Raw genomic sequence first — 21,129 nt, 5'->3', positions numbered from 1 at the left:
TAGACACTTCTGAACAAACTTTTCAGAGAAAAATCAAGGAGCAGAGCACACTGAGCTGTGGGGGCACCTGCTGCAGCTCTCAGGAGGTGCCTCCAGGACGCGTGCACCTTCTCGCTCAGTGTAACGAGAAAGCGACCCATCTACGCTCCTCCTCCAGCTCCTGAGCCACCATTCCCAACACCCTCTGTGCTCTGCCTTATATACACCAATCCATTCTTCCACCCCTCCAGCCTGCAACAATGTGGCAGGGATGGAGAAGAGGGTATGGTGGGGGAAGGCTGTCAAGGAAGAGGTAAGATATATTGCAAAAATTTAGAGGAGTTTTGTTACCTCAGTGATTCTAAGAAAACAGGGGGAGCTTAGGGGCGCTTAAATGACCTACCATATATTTATTTGTTTGTTGGTCTTCTACCTAAATTAAACTCTGTGAGGGCAAGGGATCTGACTGTTTCAATAATTCTCAAAATGTGGTCCCAAGAACTCCCAGGGAATTGCTTAAACCCTTTTACGGGGTCAATCAGGTTAAAATCATGCATGGATAAAAGATCCTTTCAATATATGAGACTAATGAATTTTACCATAGCAGACTATAGAAAGTTTACGAATAGGATTTCAGATTCCACACTTAACTATCTTTAAGAAAATGTCATGTGGACAGTTTTGGTCTAGTATCAAACACCACCACCCAGTTATCTGCAAAGGCTATCGAAACCATCCTTCCTTTACCAACTACTTTTCCATCTGTGTGAGGTCAGCTTTCCTTCACATACTTCAGTCAAAACCTGAGATTACAACAGACTGAAGGCCGAAGCAGATACAAGCATCCATTGTATCCTACTAATCCAGATTTGCAAGAATGTAAAACAATGTCACTTTCATCACTAATCATTTTTGGCTTGGGAAAAGTTGTTTTTATAAAAATATTTATATGTAATTTTTTATCTTTAATAGATGTATTTGCTTCATCATCTAGTTTGGTAAATTAATGATAAATATAATCATAACATGAAAAACAGCTCTTTGAGTACTAATACATTTTTCAGAGTATAAAGTGAGTCTAAGGAGACTAAGAACTGCTGGTGTATTCTGGTCCACTTCTGCTTCTTGAGGGCCTGGACAAATGCTAGCACTGAGACACTCAATACATTTGGTTCACAATAAGGATCTAGTGCACCCTCTTCAATTTCCAAAGAAGTGATCAGTATTTTCAGTCACACAACTGATCAGAAGCAATTCCCGTTCCCAAGATCCTACCACCACACAAATACTGCATTCCAAATACCCTGGCAAATAAAGTGAGCTCAACTTTCCAAACAGGAATTAAAATTGAGGCAACGGAGATAAAGAACTTTATTACCTCAACTAAAAGAATTATGCTCCTATAATTTAGAGTTTATTTGGATTTAAGACTTTAGTGTACGAAAAGGATACCAAATTGGACAAATTGGTATCAACAGAGTATAATTTTAAGGGAGTTACTGCAATTGTGTTAATTGTTAGACTTACAGAAATTTGTGCTTAGGCAAAAAGAAAAAAAAAGTGAAACGTTTAGGGGAAAGTACATTTTCAATTACGTAACTTGGCAGGCTTTGTTTCCCCTTAAATAAGCTCTATTAAAAACTCTAAGTTAAATATTTGAGGTGAATGAAAGACAGTTAGATGGATTTGTTAAGTGTGCTTAGGTTTATAATACATATTTATATTCATCTTACTGCTGGAACAAGATGTTGAATAATTCGATACAAGTGTTCCGTGAAGGTACTATTCCGTGGGCAACCACTCAAATTAACTGTAAATTTTCCTAGTGGAAGGACATCTCTTCTTGTATATCTAGAAAAGAAAGAAATCAATCAATAAGATGCTGAAGTGATTTCCTGATTTCTATCGAAAAGCAAAGAGTAGAAAAATTAGCTTAATATTGTCATTAAAAATAAACCAGAATATTCTGACTAGTTATTTTATCAGAATAACAGCAATAAAAGTAATAGCCAATATTTGTATGTAAGTGCTGCTGGTCATGTGCCAAAGACTGTTCTGAGTGCGTAAACGCTTCCTCATTTAACCCCTAACCATTCAGAGGTAGGTACTGTTGTCTTTGCTTTATAGATGAGAAATCTGAGGCACAGAGATGATAAAAAGCAACATACTCATCTAGCTGGAAGCTGCCAGAACTGGGATATGAATCCGGATAGTTTGGTTACAGAGTCCGTGCTCTCAACCATTATGTGCTACTGCCAGAGACTGATGTGAGAAAAGATGAGATTTACAGCACAAAGATGTTTCCTTCCTGCCACTTTGTAATAGAGAAAAGCTAGGGAAACCTAACATTTAGGGAAATGGTTACAGTATGGTACAACTGCAGAGTGAAAGACTTTGCAGCCACTACAAAGTTCATGAAGCATTATGATGGGAAAATGTTTAATATATATCAACTGCTGAAAACAAGACACGGATCTGTGCTTAGAGTGTAACTAAGATCTATGCAGGGATGTATACGTATGTAAACAAAAACCAGTGAACGTGTACCAAAAGGATAACAGAGGTTCTAAGTGGTGAAATTACAAATGATGTGCATTTTCCTTTTTATGTTCTTGTAACCTGTCAAAGGTCTACACTAATTTTAAAATCAGAAAACAAATACAGTGGAGTCAAGGGATGCGGTGCTAGTGTCAATGTCCACGTTAAATGTGCACGTGACGTCATGCCTTGGGATGTATAAACAGAGTGTTCAGAATGCAAAAAGGATAAAACAGCTCATTTTACTCATCAGCCAGTTCCTTTATCTCAGGGGTCCCCCACGCCCAGGCCGTGGACCAGGCGTTAGGAACCGCGCCACAACGCAGGAGGTGAGGGGTGGGCGAACAGGCATTGCTGCCTAAGTTCCGTCTCCTGTCAGATCAGCAGCGGCATCAGACTCTCACAGGAGTGTGAACCCTACTGTGAACTGCACATTTGTGTGTTCCTTATGAGAATCTAACTAATGCCTGATGATCTGAGGTGGAACAGTTTCATCCTGAAACCATCCCCACTCTGGTCCATGGAAAAATGGTCTTCCGTGACATGGGTCCTTGGTGCCAAAAAGGTTGGCGACTACTGCTTTATCTGATTTTGGCTCTAAAATTTAAGGGGACATAATCAAAATGCTAAATGTGAGCTGTAAGAAAAGGAATTTGTCTGTGATTTGGTTTAACAGTTGTTACACTGAACAGATAAAAACCATCTGATGAAGCCCAATAAGGAAAACACACAAATTACACCAGCAATATTCCCGCTCTTCCACTTCTACACACACCAAACTCCCCTAATTCCCACCAGGATACAGCACTTACACTGTGGAGATGAGATGTAATATAAGGTATTCAGCAGCCAAACTATCCCCTAGAAGGGCATGAGTGAGGAACCCAAGAAGTTCTGCTCTGACTGGAGACAATTCGGACATGAAACTTGAAACAACTGAAGGAGAAAAGGAGACCTGAGTCAGGACACACACACCAATTCCTCTCAAGTGTCTTAGGTGAAAAATAACTGTGGGCAAAGCGCAACAATTCAGTAGACAGTAAGTAAAGCTGAACATATCAGTAAGTGACGCTAATCTTAAAAATAAGACAGTTTGCATCCTCCTTTTTTTTTTTTTCTTTTGAGACTGAGTTTTGTTCTTTTTTGCCCAGCCTGGAGTGCAATGGCGCCATCTCTGCTGACTGCCTCTGGTTCAAGTGATTCTCCTGCCTCAGCCTTCTGAGTAGCTGGGATTATAGGCACATGCCACCACACCTGGCTAATTTTGTATTTTTAGTAGAGATGGGGTTTCACTATATTGGCCAGGCTGGTCTCGAACTCCTGACCTCAGGTGATCCACCCACCTCGGCCTCCCAAAGTGCTGAGATTGCAGGCGTGAGCCACTGCACCCAGCCTTGTATACTTCTTTTTTGTCCTCATTTCAATGAAGAGAATTAATGTAAGAGAAAAATGGGGCAATGAGAGAGAGATTACTGAAAACACTTATTGTGAGGAATGAAGACCTGACTCTCAATTCCCCTATGAGCATGTTACAGGCAGCTCTGGACACACACTGAGGCTAACAGTCGATAGTTCACTAGGCTGTAACACTTACACTTACAGGTTTTGCTCTCCTCTTTGTTAAGGCAGGCAGGCAATAACGGGTTGATGTGTTGCAACTTCTGGGCTAAGATCACATGAATTCTCGGCACTAATGAAGCAGGAGGACTGTGTACTCTCTGCTCCTCTGCTGTGTCTGTGCACTCCATCGGATCCAGCAGTGCAGAGGCATCCCTGTGGAGAGACGATAAAGTTTCAATTTAGAGAGACATCAATTGCACAGATGCAAAAATGATATGCACCTTAGAAAACAAAATTACAGTCCAAGCCAAGAATATTTCCACCTGTACATCTCCTTAAAGAACAGAAAGTGGCCTCTCATTCTAAAGTGTTAACATCACACAGACTTCAGGCTTGTTAAGACATATCATGAAATAATGCATTTATTCCATTTTTCAAGAACAGTATTTTTTTTTTGATGGAGTCTCACTGTGTTGCCCAGGCTGGAGTGCAGTGGTGTGATCTCAGCTCATTGCAACCTCTGCCTCCTGGGTTCAAGCGACTCTCGTGCCTCAGCCTCCTGAGTAGCTGAGATTACAGGTGCGCGCCACCAAGCCTGGCTAATTTTTGTATTTTTAGTAGAGACAGGGTTTCGCTATGTTGGCCAGGCTGGTCTTGAACTCCTGACCTCAAGTGATCTGCCTGCCTTGGCCTCCCGAAGTGCTGGGATTACAGGCGTGAGTCACCATGCCTGGCCAGGAACAATAATATTTTTTATTCAGCACTTCAATAAATGGAATGTAGGATGTCACTCATAAGGCTATTTCAAAACACAAGTACTCCTTGAACTATTGGCTGAGACATCAAATACTTGACAGCAGCTCTCAAAAACTGGGGTCTTTTTCTCAAAAGCCATCCGGTATCTATTAGTGCGTGGAGAATCCATTCATCTCCTATCTTGCTAATTGTATTTCCTAAATTTTATTCTTACATGATCCCTCGAATACTGAGTAGACAAGCAATTGAAAGTTATGAATTTTTCAGATTTGCTAAATAAATTTGCAGATAGATTTGTGAGACTGAAACAAATGGCTAAAATGCTTTTAGATCTTGACTTTATAGATTCTATAGACACTGAAGTAATAAATTCATACTCCTGTATATTTTAATACAAGCATAATAACTTTTTCCATAGTACGTACCATGTGACAGACAATGTTCAATGCTTTACACGTACAAATTCACTAAAACCTCCCATCTACCCTGATTTACAACGAGCAAACCAAGCCCAAGGTCACACAGCTAGTAAGTGGCCAAGTCAGGACTCCAACCCAGGCTGTCTGCCTGTCTGTGCTCTTAACCTCTGTGATGGTTAATACTGAGTGTCAATCTGACTGGATTGAAGGATGCAAAGTATTGTTCCTGGGTGTGTCTGTGAGGGTGTTGCCAAAGGAGATTAACATTTGAGTCAGTGGGCTGGGAGAGGCAGACCCACCCTCAGTCTGGGTTGGCAGCATCTAATCAACTGCCAGCATAAAGGCAGGCATGGAAAGAGCAGACTGGTTGAGTCTTCCGGCCTCCATCTTTCTCTCATGCTGGATGCTTTCTGCCCTCAAACATCAGACTTGCAAGTTCTTCAGCTTTTGGACTCTTGGACCTACACCAGTGGTTCGCCAGGGCCTCTTAGGCCTTCAGCCATGGACTGAAGCCTGCACTATCGGCTTCCCTACTTTTGAGGTTTTGGGACTCAGACTGGCTTCCTTGCTCCTCAGCTTGCACACGGCCTATTGTGGGACTTTACTTTGTGATCGTGTGAGTCAATTCTCCTAATAAAATCCCCTTCATATATTCATCTATTCTATCAGTTCTGACCCTTTAGAGAACCCTGACTAATACAACCTCTAAACTAAACTGCAACAATAGTGAAGTAACTAAAGCAAGAAAGTCAACATAATCAGAAATTGCCAAGATGAACAATCTCATACACTATTATTAAGGGATGGTTAAGCTTAAAGTTGTTTAAAATTTTTGTTTTGTACCTTTTTTTTTTTAACTGTGGAAAATGTTAAGTTCATCTTACAGAGAAACTAAGATGTAATATGATGAATGTCCAGTATTCAACAAGAGGACTCTGGTGTAGATGAGGGACATTAGCCCTTGCTTTTGGCAATCTCAAAGCAAAACAAAAAAGAATGAGGAAGATCTAGATTTCCAAGATACGCTGTTAATAAAAAAAATTAAAAAGTGTAAAAGAGTACATATACTATGCTACCTTTTATAGAAGAAAAAGGTAGAAATAAAATGTATACTTATCTACTTATTTTTGTGTAAAAAAAAATACAGGAAGGATAAACCAGAAACTATGGTTCCCTAAGGAGGCTGGGTGGAAACAGCAGGAATGGGGATAGCTCAGAACCACACCTCTGAGAATCTTTTTGTGTAGTTTGAATTTGGCAACGATGTTAATGTTTCCTATATTAAAAAGAAAAAAACCAGTAAGGATGGAGGAAAAACTGAAGTGAAACATAATCAGACATAAATGAATCTAAGCAGAATAAATAATGAAATCACACTGAAGGGGAAGAAAAGCTACCTGAGTAACTGGAACATAGCTCTGACTACACAGCTGCGTTCTAAAATAAAAATGAACTGGAAACGTACTGAACACTAATTACTAGTTTGTTTTGTAGTGGTATGGCTTACCAACTCTGAAATTCCCTTCTGTATATGGCAGAAATGGGGCAACGACAGATTGTGAATAATGGGAATCAAATTTGTTAGAAAAGGAAGTCATAAACATAGAAAGGAGACCAACTAGAACATGTGACTCCTGCTGTGCTGAACTGGAATCAGAAATATGAACCCATGGTTTCTCATAGATGTTAGAAATACACAAAACATGCATGTGTGAGTATATATGTGTGCATTTAAATGTGTATGCATATATATGTATACATATGTTGCATATATCCTAGCTCTGTCTGCTTTAAGGGCCTAGATGCAAAGCTAACCCAGTACCAACGAGCACATCTAGGACTCAGATCTTCAAAGTATATGATGAAGCTGCAACAGCTTAATATGCCAGAAAATAAATGTTAAAAAATAATAAGATCATCTCAAAAAAAGGACCCAGCACCTGCTTAAAGTGGCTCCCACTAGCTACATCTGGGAAAACTTGGGTCTCAAAATAATATAATGATACTAACATTGAATAAAATCAGAATCTATTAGTCCATACTAAATATAAGTAAATAAATTACTTGAATAAACAAATGGAAGAGATATCTTTTATAGTAGAATGCCAATAAATAAATGTACTGAGTTAGAGAATTGCCAACGTTGTAATAACTGATTCAAGCAAGAATCATCAATTAATGCTGAAATAAATTGGTGAAAGTTTAATGAGAAACTGGATATTTACGTCCCAAAGTATCTTCCTCCAAGTTACTTGTCAATTACAAAGTGAGAAATGTAACTTTAGAGAAGAGACATCTGGAAGACACACCTTAACCAACTGATGAAAATTAACCTCACCAATAACAGGACAGACTGACATCGCATGCCTCCTGCTTTAACATACTGAGGATACATCACTTCTGTAATATTCCTGCCAAAAATGCGCAACATTGAGTCTAACCATGAGGAAACAAGTAACTGGTAACTGGCTTACACTCTTCAAAAACGTCAAGGCTTTCTGCTCTCTACCACGTGAGAAGACAGCCACCTGCAAACCAGAAGTGGGCCCTCACTAGAAACCACATCTGCTGGGAACTTGATTTTGGACTTCCCAGTCTCCAGAACTACTGGAAGACATATATTTCTGTTGTTTAAGGGGAAAAAAAAAGTGGCAAGACCATGAAAGACAAAGGCTGAGGACTATTTCAGATTGAACTCTAGTTATTTAGGTTTATGTTTTATAGAGGTATGAGTTAACAATTCTGAAATTCCCTTCTCTATGTTGTACAAATGTGCAAATGACAGACTGTGAAAAATGGGAATCAAGTTTAAGAGTTACACTAACGGCCGGGCACGGTGGCTCAAGCCTATAATCCCAGCACTTTGGGAGGCCGAGACGGGCAGATCACGAGGTCAGGAGATCGAGACCATCCTGGCTAATATGGTGAAACCCCGTCTCTACTAAAAATACAAAAAACTAGCCGGGCGAGGTGGTGGGCACCTGTAGTCCCAGCTACTCGGGAGGCTGAGGCAGGAGAATGGCGTAAACCCGGGAGGCGGAGCTTGCAGTGAGCTGAGATCCGGCCACTGCACTCCAGCCTGGGCGACAAAGCGAGACTCCGTCTCAAAAAAAAAAAGAAAAAAAAAAGAGTTACACTAACACAGAAAGGAGAACAAGTAGAACGACACCTGTGGTGCTGAACTGGAATCAGAAATACAGTATGAACTCAGTAGAAATAGAGAATAAGCGAGCTTCCGAACCCTGGACTGGGGGATGCGGAAGGGAGAAGTGTAAGAAAGAACATGATTAAGACAATTAGTAAAATTAAGTATAGACTGTGGATTAGTGTATTGTGTATTTGTGGCAAATTTCCTAGCTTTGATACCTGTACTCTGATTACATATGAGAAAGTCACTGCTCTTAGGAAATGTTGACAAGCAGTTGGGGTAAAAGGGTTTGATTTCTGCAATATATTTTGAAGTGTTTCAGAAAAATGTGTGCATCCATAGAGAGCACAAATGAATGACAGAGCTCATGGGGTGCATGTGTTTACAACTGGTACATCCGGGAAGCGAGTTCTTCAAAACCATCCTGTAACTTTCCCAAAAACTTGAAATTACATAAAAATAAAGGAGACCAGAAAAAGAGCACACAGACTCACCTTTCATCGTTATTCAGTATACTCAGCACAGGATCCACAGACAGGATGCCATACAGCTCAAGAATGTCATTTACTTTGAAACAATCCCAATCTTCATAAACCTAACAAGAGACCACATGAAATCATACTGTTAGAACAGACACAAAGCTTAAGATACTAGTCCTGGAGTACTAACATCTTAGAATTTTAGATCAGGAAATGGACCTTAAAGCAAGTCCTTTATTTTATAAATTTTTATAAATTGAGACCAAGAGTCACTCTGCTAGTTAGCAAATAAGTGAAAAACCAAAACACAGGATGCCTAACTTCCAGACTAATATCTCTTTTCAATATACCACAGTACTACAAAAAAAAAAGTCTTTTTCTAAAATTAAAAAAGGGCTTTTCCCAAAGGCTGACAGTTAAAACTAGAAACGTGCACTATCTCAAAATCTATTAACCACATCAAGAAAAGGAAAAAACAAAAACAAGATGATTAACTTTGCATTTATTCATAAACTGCAACATTGGATTAACACAAAACTTGGAATGGCCAGAAGATTTTTCACAATTTAAAAAAAAAAACACATTCAAAATTGTCATGATGGACTTTAGTAATCGTCAAGGCCATTTATTTACTGAACAGACCCGGCAGAAGCATGGCAGGGAAAAAAGTAGTCATTTTGGTCCCTGTGCCATATGACTGAAGTATCATTTCAATTAAAACCACTGAGAATCTGAGTGTAGTGGTCACCCCTGGAATCCCAGCACTTTGGAAGGCTGAGGTGGGTAGATCACTTGAGGTCAGGAATTCGAGACCAGCCTAGCCAACATAGTGAAACCCCATCTCTAGGAAAAATACAAAAAACTAGCTGGGTGTGGTGGCACATGCCTGTAATCTCAGCTACTCAGGAGGCTGAGGCACGAGAATCGCCTGAACCCAGGAGGTAGAAGTTGCAGTGAGCCGAGATCATGCCACTGCACACCAGCCTGGACAACAGAGTAAGACTGCCTCAATAAAACAAAACAAACCCCCCTGCCCCCAAAACAAGAAAACCCAAAATGCACAAAGGATGGAAATCCTTAACGATCATTTTATTTTATTTTATTTATTTTTTTTTTTGAGACGGAGTCTCACGCTGTTGCCCAGGCTGGAGTGCAGTGGCGCGATCTCGGCTCACTGCAAGCTCCGCCTCCCGGGTTCCCGCCATTCTCCTGCCTCAGCCTCCTGAGTAGCTGGGACTACAGGCGCCCGCCACCGCGCCCGGCTAATTTTTTGTATTTTTAGTAGAGACGGGGTTTCACTGTGGTCTCGATCTCCTGACCTTGTGATCCGCCCGCCTCGGCCTCCCAAAGTGCTGGGATTACAGGCTTGAGCCACCGCGCCCGGCCAACAATCATTTTAAAACCTTCTGTCACTTGCTCATTTATCAGCATCAAAACACTAGAATAAGTAAGATGGAAGAAAAAACTATTAAAAGTTTTCTTCCTTCTGTTTTATTTTAAATACAAGTGAGAAATAGGTTTTGCTGAGAGAAGGAAGAAGACAAAAATGAAGATTATATGTTAGAAATGATACAGGAAGGGAACAGACATAATTTAAAAGTTGTTCTGCTTCTGCATTTGAGATGTTCTTTGATTCTTTTAACTTGTGAATATGTTAGCTTATATGCAAAAGGAACGTGCAGAGGTGTGATTAATAACCTTGAAATGGGGGGGATTATCCTCGATTAACTGGGTGGGCCCCATGTAATCCACAGATTCTTAAAACCGGGGAACCTTTCCTGGTTGTGGTCAGGTGAGATGTCACCATGAAAAAAATGGTCAAATGCAATGTTGCTGGCTATGAATATGGAAGAAGGAGCCACAGCCAAGGAAATTCTCCCTTAGGGGCTCCAAGAAAGGAATGTAGTCCAACTCCTACATACAAAGGAGTTTACCTCGGTGAGACCATGTTGGATTTCTGACCTAAAGCCTGTAAGATGATAAACTTTTGCTGCTTTAGGCTATTAAATTTGCAGTGATTTGCTATAGCTAGTCCAGCATAAGAAAACGAATGCAAATGCTCAGACACTAAGCTACTTTCTGAGACACATGTCAATGTCAGACCTAAGAAAGGTTTTATTACCTTCACAAGGCACGCAGGGCCCTTCTCTCCTGGCAATGGAAAATTCAAATCAAAAGGAGAAGAGAAGTTCAGAGAGTTCAGCTGTTGCCCAGTAGAAGCTTCAGTTTCCAAACGTTTTGGCTCTCCACACCATTGAAGACCACCAACACTCCCTAAATTCAAAGGATAGCATTGCACTTAGTCATTTCTAAGCCCTCCTGGAGAAAAAGAATGTTCCATAAGTGCCTTTCAAGTTTGACATATGTGATGCTTCTGAGCTTGCAAAGTTCAAGTTGTTACAGTTTTTAAGGAAACAGCACATACTAACAAAGTCTTTTGTTTGATCTGTAAGAGAACAAAGATAAATATGAAGATCTAAAAATTTATTTTTTTCCCTTACTATAAAGGTATCAAAAAATTCCTCCCATCAAATCTCATGTATAACCAGTTTCAAAAGCTGATTTGCAATATGGTTACTTTGACATCTTTGATTTAAGGAATACATGGTCTACCGACAGCAAAACTCCTTGGTAGAACATACTTTTTCTATTAACTAAGCAGAATAAAACCATACCGCAATAAATTACCAAATACTTACTAATATCCAGTATGTATCAAGAATCAAACCAGTTGTTGGGGACATACAGGTCATTAAAAGAATAACCCCAACTCCTGAAGTAGTTACACCTTAGGGCAGACAACATGAGAATCAAATGATAGCCTGCCATACCATGGAATACCGCTCAGCAATAAAAGGGACAAACTACTGAAATATTCCCGATCCTAACTGTGGTGGTGGCCACATGAATCTACCTATGTGATAAAACTACAAAGAACAGGCCGGGCGCGGTGGCTCACACCTCTAATCCCAGCACTTTGGGAGGCCGAGGTGGGTGGATCATGAGGTCAGGAGATCGAGACCATCCTGGCTAACACGGTGAAACCCCATCTCTACTAAAAATACAAAAAATTAGCTGGGTGTAGTGGTGGGCGCCTGAAGTCCCAGCTACTCGGGAGGCTGAGGCAGGAGAATGGCGTGAACCCAGGAGGCGGAGCTTGCAGCGAGCCGAGATCGCGCCACTGCACTCCAGCCTGGGCGACAGAGCGAGACTCCATCTCAAAAACAAAAACAAAAACAAAAACAAAAAAACCCCACAAAACTGCAAAGAACTAAATCTTCACAAGTAAGTACATGTAAAAATGTGATTGTATCGCCTGGGCGTGGTGGCTCACGCCTGTAATCCCAGCACTTCGGGAGGCCGAGGCGAGATCACAAGGTCAAGAGATCAAGAACATCTTGGCCAACATGGTGAAACCCCATGTCTACTAAAAATACACACATTAGCCAGGCGTGGTGGCGGGCGCCTGTAGTCCCAGCTACTCTGGAGGCTGAGGCAGGAGAATCGCTTGAACCTGGGAGGCGGAGGTTGCAGTGAGCCGAGATTATGCCGCTGCACTCCAGCCTGGGTGACGACAGAGCAAAACTCCGTCTCAAAAAAAAAAAAAAAGAAAGAAAGAAAAGAAAAAAATTATTGTATCAATGTCCATTTCCTGGTTATGATATTCTACTATAATTATGTAAGGTGTTACCATTGGGGGAAGTAGAGGCTAAAAGGTATACAAGATCTTTCTGTATTATTTCTTTTTTTTTTTTTTTTTCCAGAGTCTCGCCCTGTCACCCAGGCTGGAGCATGGTGGCATGATCATGGCTCACTGCAACCTTCGCCTCCCGGGTTCAAGCAATTCTCCTGCCTCAGCCTCCTAAGTAGCTGGGATTACAGGCATGCACAACCATACCCAGCTAATTTCTGTATTTTTAGTACAGATGGGGTTTCACCATGCTAGCCAGACTGGAAATCCTGACCTCAAGGGATGTGTCTGCCTTGGACTCCCGAAGGGCTGGGATTATGGGTGTGAGCCACCGCGACCAGCCTCTCTGTATTATTTCTTACAACTGCATGTAAATCGATACTGTGTCAAAATAAAAAGTTTAAAAATATGTATAGTCTAAAAGATTGACTAAACACCAACAAATTTTACTTTATATAAACAAAGAACTCAAACGCATAAAAAGCCTGCATTAAGACATTTGAACAAGTATGGTAAGAAACAAAAAGTAGCATCAACTGCTTAAATAAGAGAATTAACATATTTCCTGGACTGGAATACATACTACAATATATTACAATATATAAGTTACTATGATATTTATTTGAGATGGAGTCTCTGTCACTCAGGCTGGAGTGCATGATGTCAGCTCACTGAAATCTCCGCCCCTCTGGGTTCAAGTGATTCTACTGTCTTAGCCTCCCGAATAGCTGGGATTACAGGCACCCGCCACCATGCCTGGCTAATTTTTGTATTTTTAATAGAGATGGGGTTTTGCCATGTTATCCAGGCTAGATGATAGACCATTAATTTTAATATATTCTGGGGATCGGTGCAAAAAAAGAATACTATGACATTTATATGTATTTACAGGAAAACATTCTAATTTTAAACACATTAAAATAGATCTCAGCATTAAGAAAATTTGGAAATATCAATTTATAAAGTAGAGTGATATATGGGTAAATAAAATGCATTAGTAAATCCTTGTTTACCACTAGTTGTTAAATTTGCCTTGGCCGGGCATGGTGGCTCCCACCTGTAATCCCAGCACTTTGGGAGGCCGAGGCGGGCTGATCATCTGACATCAGGAGTTCGAGACCAGCCTGACCAACATGGAGAAACCCCTTCTCTACTAAAAATACAAAATTAGCTGGGCGTGGTGGCGCATGCCTGTAATTCCAGCTACTCAGGAGGCTGAGGCAGGAGAATCGCTTGAACCCAGGAGGCGGAGCTTGCAGTGAGCCGAGATTGTGCCATTGCAATCCAGCTGGGGCAACTAGAGTGAAACTCCGTCTCCAGAAAAAAAAAATAAAACAATTTGCCTTCTCTACACAATCTTGCAGATAGTAAATGACCAGACTGATTTGTTTTGCCTCCTTGTCCTTTAATCTTCCTTCCGATTAAAGGTGCCGAAGGGAAGTGAATAGCACATAAAAGGAAAAATAAAGACAAATTTAATATACCCGCCATAAAAAGAAATCCACTGCTTATAAAAGTTAAGACTGGTTGGGAGCGGTAGCTTACGCCTGTCATGCCAGTGGCTTTGGGAGGCTGATACAGAGGGATCACTTGAGCCCAGGAGTTTGAGACCAGCCTGGGTAACACAGTGAGATTCCACCTCTACATCTCTACAAAGTTTAAAAAGTTAGCTGCGTGTGGTGGCATGTGCCTATAGCCCTAGCTACTAGGCAGGTTGAAGTGACAGGGGATCACTTGAGCCCAGGAGGTCAAGGCTGCAAGTAAGCCACGATTATGCCACTGCACTCCAGCCTGGGTGATGGGAGTGAAATCCTGTCTCAAAGCACAAACAAACAAAAAGAAAATGAGAAAGCATGTTTTCAGATAAAAATAACTCATTTTTACGGTAAAGTACCAGGCTTCTGTATTATTTAAGAATTAGGAAAAAAATAAATATGAAGATAGAAAAGACCTTTCCAGATAGGCACTTGTGACTCCAAAAACATACATTAGAGCAGCCACTTGTCACAAAGTGATGCCTAATTGCTCATTTGCGAAGCACAGTCTGATCAAATGGTACTGTAAAAACTCTCAACACTGTCCGTAACTCTGACAAATTGCCAGCTCCTAAATATAGAGCCATATTATGTAACAATTCACTCTGAAAACCAATCCACTTAAGAGAGCAAAGTCTAGAGAAAACCTGTTGGCACACACTACCTGCTTGTCTGGCACCTGCATGTTGGTCTTTCTGTTTATTGGGCTGTAGGTCCATATCGTCATCATCTTCATAACTCCTCTTGTGGCGACTGGGAGTGTAGGACGTTGAGGGACTGACTCGAGCTTGGTTTGCATTAACATAGGCGTTAAACGGAAAGTTAAGAAAAAGACTACCATAAACTAAGGACTATCTTAAATGTTTTGCTAATTATATGACTTATAAAAAATGACTAGCTTGGCAATTCAGTTAAAATGGAAATACATTTTTAAAAGGAGGCTAGACTTCTAGTTTTGGTCATGAGAGTAACAGACATCAACCTTATGCTGCTATCCTTGCTGTAAACAACAATGTAACTGGAAAAAATATGTGAAGCGACCGTTTTCAGTCACTGGACAACAGGGAGCATAACCTTATGATCCTTGAATGAGGAGAAACACAGCAGGTAAACTCCAAATTCTCCCAGCTCTCTCCTGGAGACATTCTCCAAACTGCAACAAAAAGCAGTAGAGGCCCTGTTCTTACTAGGTGGAGAAGACAGAGCACTAGTTCAGGGCTAGTGAAGCAACTGGAATTTGCAAAGAAGTACTAGAAAGGAAGTAGTTACAGATAAAAGACCCAGAAGGTTCCATTTGGATCTCTGACAAAACACTAAACTGTGGATATACAAGTCAAGATTCCCTGAGGTCTAGCAGAGAACAGCTGCTAGTTGGCAGAGAGTTAAATGGAGACTCTGGAAGTAGTATAATACTAGAATGGGCCGGGCGCGGTGGCTCAAGCCTGTAATCCCAGCACTTTGGGAGGCTGAGACGGGCGGATCACGAGGTCAGGAGATCGAGACCATCCTGGCTAACACAGTGAAACCCCGTCTCTACTAAAAATACAAAAAAAACTAGCCGGGCGTGGTGGCGGGTGCCTGTAGTCCCAGCTACTCGGGAGGCTGAGGCCGGAGAATGGCGTAAACCCGGGAGGCAGAGCTTGCAGTGAGCTGAGATCCGGCCACTGCACTCCAGCCTGGGCGGCAGAGCGAGACTCCGTCTCAAAAAAAAAAAAAAAAAAAAATACTAGAATGGACCCTGCTAGTCATCCCAGGCATTTGCGTAAGACCCAGAAATAGTAGACCTCATGAATAAGGACGATCTACCGCACAAGGGCTGTTCTGCACCACTCCTAACAAATCCAGGTGGATGCATGCAGTGGCTAACATCGGTAAACCCAGCACTTTGGGAGGCTCAGGTAGGATTGCTCAGTCCAGGAGGTTGACAGTAGCCTGGGCAACATAGTGAGAACTCATCTCTTTTTTTTTCTTTCCTTTTTCTTTGAGACAGAGTCTCCTTCTGTTGCCTAGGGTGGAGTACAGTGGTGCAATTTCAGCTCACTGCAACCTCAGTCTTCTGGGTTCAGGTGATCCTCCCGTCTCAAGCCACTGGAGTAGCTGGAACCACAGGTGCCCACCACCACGCCTGGCTAATTTTTGTATTTTTTGTAGAGACAGAGTTTTGCTATGTTGGCCAGGTTGGTCTCAAACTCCTGGCCTCAAGTGATCCTCCTGCCTCTGCCTCCCAGAGTGCTGGGATTATAGGAATGAGCCACTGTGCCTGGCCTATTTTTTTTTTAAATAAATAAAATATTAAAATACAAAATAAAAATTCTATATCCAATAAAAATGTTCCTCAAAAATTAAGATGAGGCCAGGCGTGGTGGCTCACATCTGGAATCCTAGTGCTTTGGGACGTTGAGGCGGGTGGATCACTTGAGCTCAGGAGTTTGAGACCAGCCTGGGCAACAAAGGGAGAGACCCTGTATCAAAAAATAAATAAATAAAATAAACAAAAATGAAGGTGAAATAAGAGACATTTTCAATTGAACAGAAACTGACAGAATTCGTCACCAACAGATCTGTAGTTAAAAAAAAAAAAAAAAAATTGCTGGCCAGGCACAGTGGCTCATGCCTGTAATCTCAGCACTTTGGGAGGCTAAGGTGGGTGGATCACCTGATGTCAGGAGATTGAGACCATCCTGGCCAACACGGTGAAACCCCATCTCTACTAAAAACACAAAAAAACTGGCATGGTGGCACACACCTGCAACCCCAGCTACTTCAGAGGCTGAGGCAGGAGAATCACTTGAATCCAGGAAGCAGAGGTTGCAGTGAGCCGAGACTGCACCACTGCACTCCAGCCTGGCGACAGAGCAGGACTCTGTCTCAAAAAAAAAAAAAAAAAATCATAATCATAATAATATTGCTAAGGGAAGTGATGCCAAATATAAAAGAAGAAGAATTCTTGCTTCTTAATTTATATAAAAGACAAATGACTGTTCGGAACAAAAATAGTATGTTGTGGGCTCTATAATCTAAGGATGAGTAAAATCTATGACAAAAATAGCACGAAGAATGAGAATACACAGACTGTTGCAAGGGCGAAGGATCAAAGAAGAAATCACAAGGGAAATTAGAAAATATTTTGAATTGAGTAACAGTAAAAACCTAACAAATGAAAACTCGTGGGATGCAACTAAAGCAGTGATTGGGGAGAAATTTATAGCTTTAGTTGCTAATAGTAGAAAACAAGAAAAATTCAAAATCAATAATCTGAGCATCCACCTTAAAAAGCTAGAAAAAGGGCCAGGCACGGTGGCTCACACCTATAATCCCAGCACTTTGGGAGGCTGAGGCAGGTGGACCACGAGGTCAGGAGTTCAAGACCACCCTGGCCAACACGGTGAAACCCCATCTCTACTAAAAATACAAAAAACTTAGCCAGGCGGGGTGGCAGGCGCCTGCAAATCCCAGCTACTTGGGAGGCTGAGGCAGAGAACTGCCTGAACCTGGGAGACGGAGGTTGCAGTGAGCCGAGATTGTGCCACTGCACTCCAGCCTGGGTGACAGAGCCAGCAAGACCCCATCTTAAAAAAAAAAAAAAAAAAAAAACCAAAAAAAAAGTAGAAAAAGACCAATTAAAACCAAACCAAAAAGAAGGAAATAAAGCAGAAATGGATGAAGCAGAAAACAGAAAATTGAAGTGAAAAACAGACTAACATTATTGGGAATGAAAGAGATCAATGCTAAATATCCCACAGACATTAAAAAGAAAATACTCTGACAAGCTTTATGTCAATAAATTCAACAACTGGGCTTAAATGACTTCAAAACAGTCCTTGAAAGATACAATTTATCACAACTGACTCAAAATATGTTAAAAAACAGAATTAGTCACTCCTGTAATCCCAGCACTTTGGGAGGCCAAGGCGGGCGGATCACGAGGTCAAGATATTGAGACCATCCTGGCCAACATGGTGAAACCCCGTCTCTACTAAAAACACAAAAACTGGTTGGCATGGTGGCGTGCTCCTGTAGTCCCAGCTACTTGGGAGGCTGAGGCAGGAGAATCACTTGAACCCAGGAGATGGAGGTTGCAGTGAGCTGAGATCATGCCACTGCACTCCAGACTGGCAGCAGAGCAAGACTCCATCTCAAAAACAAAACAAAAGAATAAACAAACAAACAAACAAACAAACTGAATCAGTAGTTTAAAATGTTCTCACAAAGAAAATGCCCAGCTTAAAACTGTAAACCACCTAAATGCTCAATTGGAGACTGTATAAACAAATAATACTTAGCAAAAAAAAAAAAAAAAAGAACTACTGATATGCACAACATGGATGACTCTCAGATGCATGATGTTAAACAGAAGATGTCAGACACAAAGACTATATATTATATGAGTCCATTTAGATGTCATTCAAGAATAGGCAAAACCAAGTGATAGTCAAAGAATTCAGGATTGTGCTTGCAGGGGAGGAGGGAGTGACCAGAAAAAGGCAGAAAGGAATTTTTTAGGCACAAGTTCTTTACTTTGGGGTACAAATTATATGGGTGTATGCATTTATCCAAATCACTGTGCATTACCTTAAAATCTGTGCATTTCAGTGTAGGTGGGCCATGCCTTAAAAAACTACTATCGTAAATAAAAAGGTAATGTTTCTACAATCCCCTCTCAAAAGAGCCAACACGTTTTCCCTTAAGAAAGTTAGAATGAATTCTTTTTTTTTTTTTTTTTTTTTGAGACGGAGTCTCGCTCTGTCACCCAGGCTGGAGTGCAGTGGCCGGATCTCGGCTCACTGCAAGCTCCGCCTCCCAGGTTCACGCCATTCTCCTGCCTCAGCCTCCCGAGTAGCTGGGACTATAGGCGCCCGCCACCTCGCCCAGCTAGTTTTTTGTATTTTTTAGTAGAGACGGGGTTTCACCGTGTTAGCCAGGATGGTCTCGATCTCCTGACCTCGTGACCCGCCCGTCTCGGCCTCCCAAAGGGCTGGGATTACAGGCGTGAGCCACTGCGCCCGGCCATGAATTCTAATTTTAAACTATTTTTTTACTTTAAGTATTATATTTTTTCAGTACCTTTAAATGTGCCTCAGGTGGGGTGTGGTAGCTCACGTCTATAATCCCTGCACTTTGGGAGGCTGAGGTGAGAGGATCACTTGAGCCCAGGAGTTCAAGACCAGCCTGGGCAACAAAGTGAACCCTCTTTCTAAAAGAAATCAAAAAATTCGCCAGGGATGGTGGCACACGCTTGTGGTCCCAGCTACTTGGGAGGCTAAGGCAGGAGGATTGCTTGAACCCAGGAGGTTGAAGCAGCAGTGAGCCATGTTTGTGCCACTGCACTCCAGCCTGGGTGACAGTAAGTCCCTATCTCAAAAAAAAAAAAAAAAAAAAATTACCTCAATCTTTTTAACAGTATTTCACTATAGAAATGTACTGTAATTTTAGCATTCCTCGGTGACAAATACTTAGCCTGTTTTATGGGTTTTCTCAATTAGAACAAATGAAACACATTTTATTGAAATAAAGCCAAGCTTTGCAAAGGATGAATAATTAAAGGTTAAGGTTTTAGAAACCATCAACACAATAAGAAAGTTCAGATAAAGGATATTTCTTTTACCCACGTAGATTCCCCAGGCACCGGAACACAATAGAAAGTCTGTCTTTCCAAAGTGGTATTTCGTGGAGAGTTTAAATCAAGTTCTTGTTGAGGCTGTGATATACATAAAAAAGTATTTTAAAAAATTTATTTAAAAACATCACAAAATTTATTTTAAAATTAGCAACCACATTTTCACATAGCACCACAACAAATATTTTACAGAGTTAACAAGTAACTAATTCCAAACTATCACTTTTTCAAAGAAAACTGATATAAAATCACTTCAAATACAGTCATCAAACACTTCCTCCCTCAAATCCAGAAAAATGGGACCTCTGTGGAGTGACTTATAATCTGGGTCTAGTTCTCTGCTTTGTGGATCTAGAACCTTACTTTTATGAGGTTATCTAGGCCTTTTTATATTCTTGGAGTCTAACTCTTGGCTTACCCAAACCTTAGGAAACTGATTTATCAAACCCCAATATCAGTCTGTTAATTCACAACAGTTGTTGCTAATTAAATATTCTAGTTCAGTAGGCAGATCTGGACAGAAAAACTGCCCTAATTTGGAAGGTTACTGCAAAGATTATATTAAACAAAAATGTAACTTCTGACAATTAGAGTAATGAACTCATTTGAAAGACAGATTTATGTAATCTTACACATGATGAACTTCAGGTCTGTTTTTCTTTTAGAGTGTTTCCATAAAACAAATACTGTGCCCAGCTTAATGGATCAACTACATTAATGATTACGGTATTCCTCATTTAAGGAGCCCTAACACATTAGGCTAACATATTACATTACTGTATACTAGAAAAAGCTGAGTATTAATGTAACTCAGTAATCCCAGCATCTGGAAATGGGTCAATAAAATAAATGAGGCTGTGCATGTGTGACACTACCAAAGGCTAATAGAGAGTTGGTACATATGTTGCTCAAGAGTCATAAATAAAAGACTCATTCTAGGAAAAAGGTACTTTGGGCCTAGAGAGAAAAGCAAACAAAAAATCCTTGCTTGTATGTATTAGGCTCAAACTTGATGTCTCTTGGGTCCTTTCCACTTCTTAGAGTTTTCTAAGTATATATGAAAGAGAATATGCCTTTCCTAGGGAATAATATATGACTTTTGAATCTCATCTTGGAGCTACCTAGGAATGAGTATTTCATTAGATTTCTGTATTATAGGCTGATTCTGACAGTTTTCTATGAAAGAAACAGTGGAATTACCACTGGCTTTGTCTTTGAAGGAATTAAAAACGACTTAATTTTGCACCCTAGGGTACTTTGTTTTACATATATTATATACAGATATTGGAGAGAGGAATTAATTTTGGCATTAACAGTATTTCTCCTTCTAAAAGATCTCTGGAGGATTAAAAAAAGTCACATCAAACTCCTAAATAAAGTCAAACAAGGAAAACATTTCACGTGATT

General features: G+C 40.8%; 1 protein-coding gene across 2 annotated transcripts in view; it reads right to left on the bottom strand.

Annotated features, from left to right (window-relative positions):
• The window catches only part of MCMB (minichromosome maintenance complex binding protein), a 46,500-nt gene that overhangs the window by 9,694 nt on the left and 15,677 nt on the right, over positions 1-21,129 (bottom strand). Inside the window, exons 5-11 of one of the 2 annotated variants that reach the window (XM_011717659.2) lie at positions 19,702-19,803; positions 14,770-14,914; positions 11,002-11,153; positions 8,895-8,995; positions 4,112-4,290; positions 3,330-3,453; positions 1,713-1,830 (exon numbers count right to left, since the gene is read on the bottom strand). In XM_011717659.2, coding sequence (XP_011715961.1) covers positions 1,713-1,830; positions 3,330-3,453; positions 4,112-4,290; positions 8,895-8,995; positions 11,002-11,153; positions 14,770-14,914; positions 19,702-19,803 — 921 coding nt within the window. The remainder of the gene's footprint in view (positions 1-1,712; positions 1,831-3,329; positions 3,454-4,111; positions 4,291-8,894; positions 8,996-11,001; positions 11,154-14,769; positions 14,915-19,701; positions 19,804-21,129) is intronic. The other variant, XM_011717669.2, reaches the window with a different exon arrangement.

The sequence above is a fragment of the Macaca nemestrina genome, chromosome 9, assembly GCF_043159975.1.
Source record: "Macaca nemestrina isolate mMacNem1 chromosome 9, mMacNem.hap1, whole genome shotgun sequence".
Lineage (NCBI taxonomy): Eukaryota > Metazoa > Chordata > Mammalia > Primates > Cercopithecidae > Macaca > Macaca nemestrina.
The sequence above is the reverse complement of the archived record's forward strand: the minus strand, read 5'-3'. Positions and strand labels throughout refer to the sequence as shown.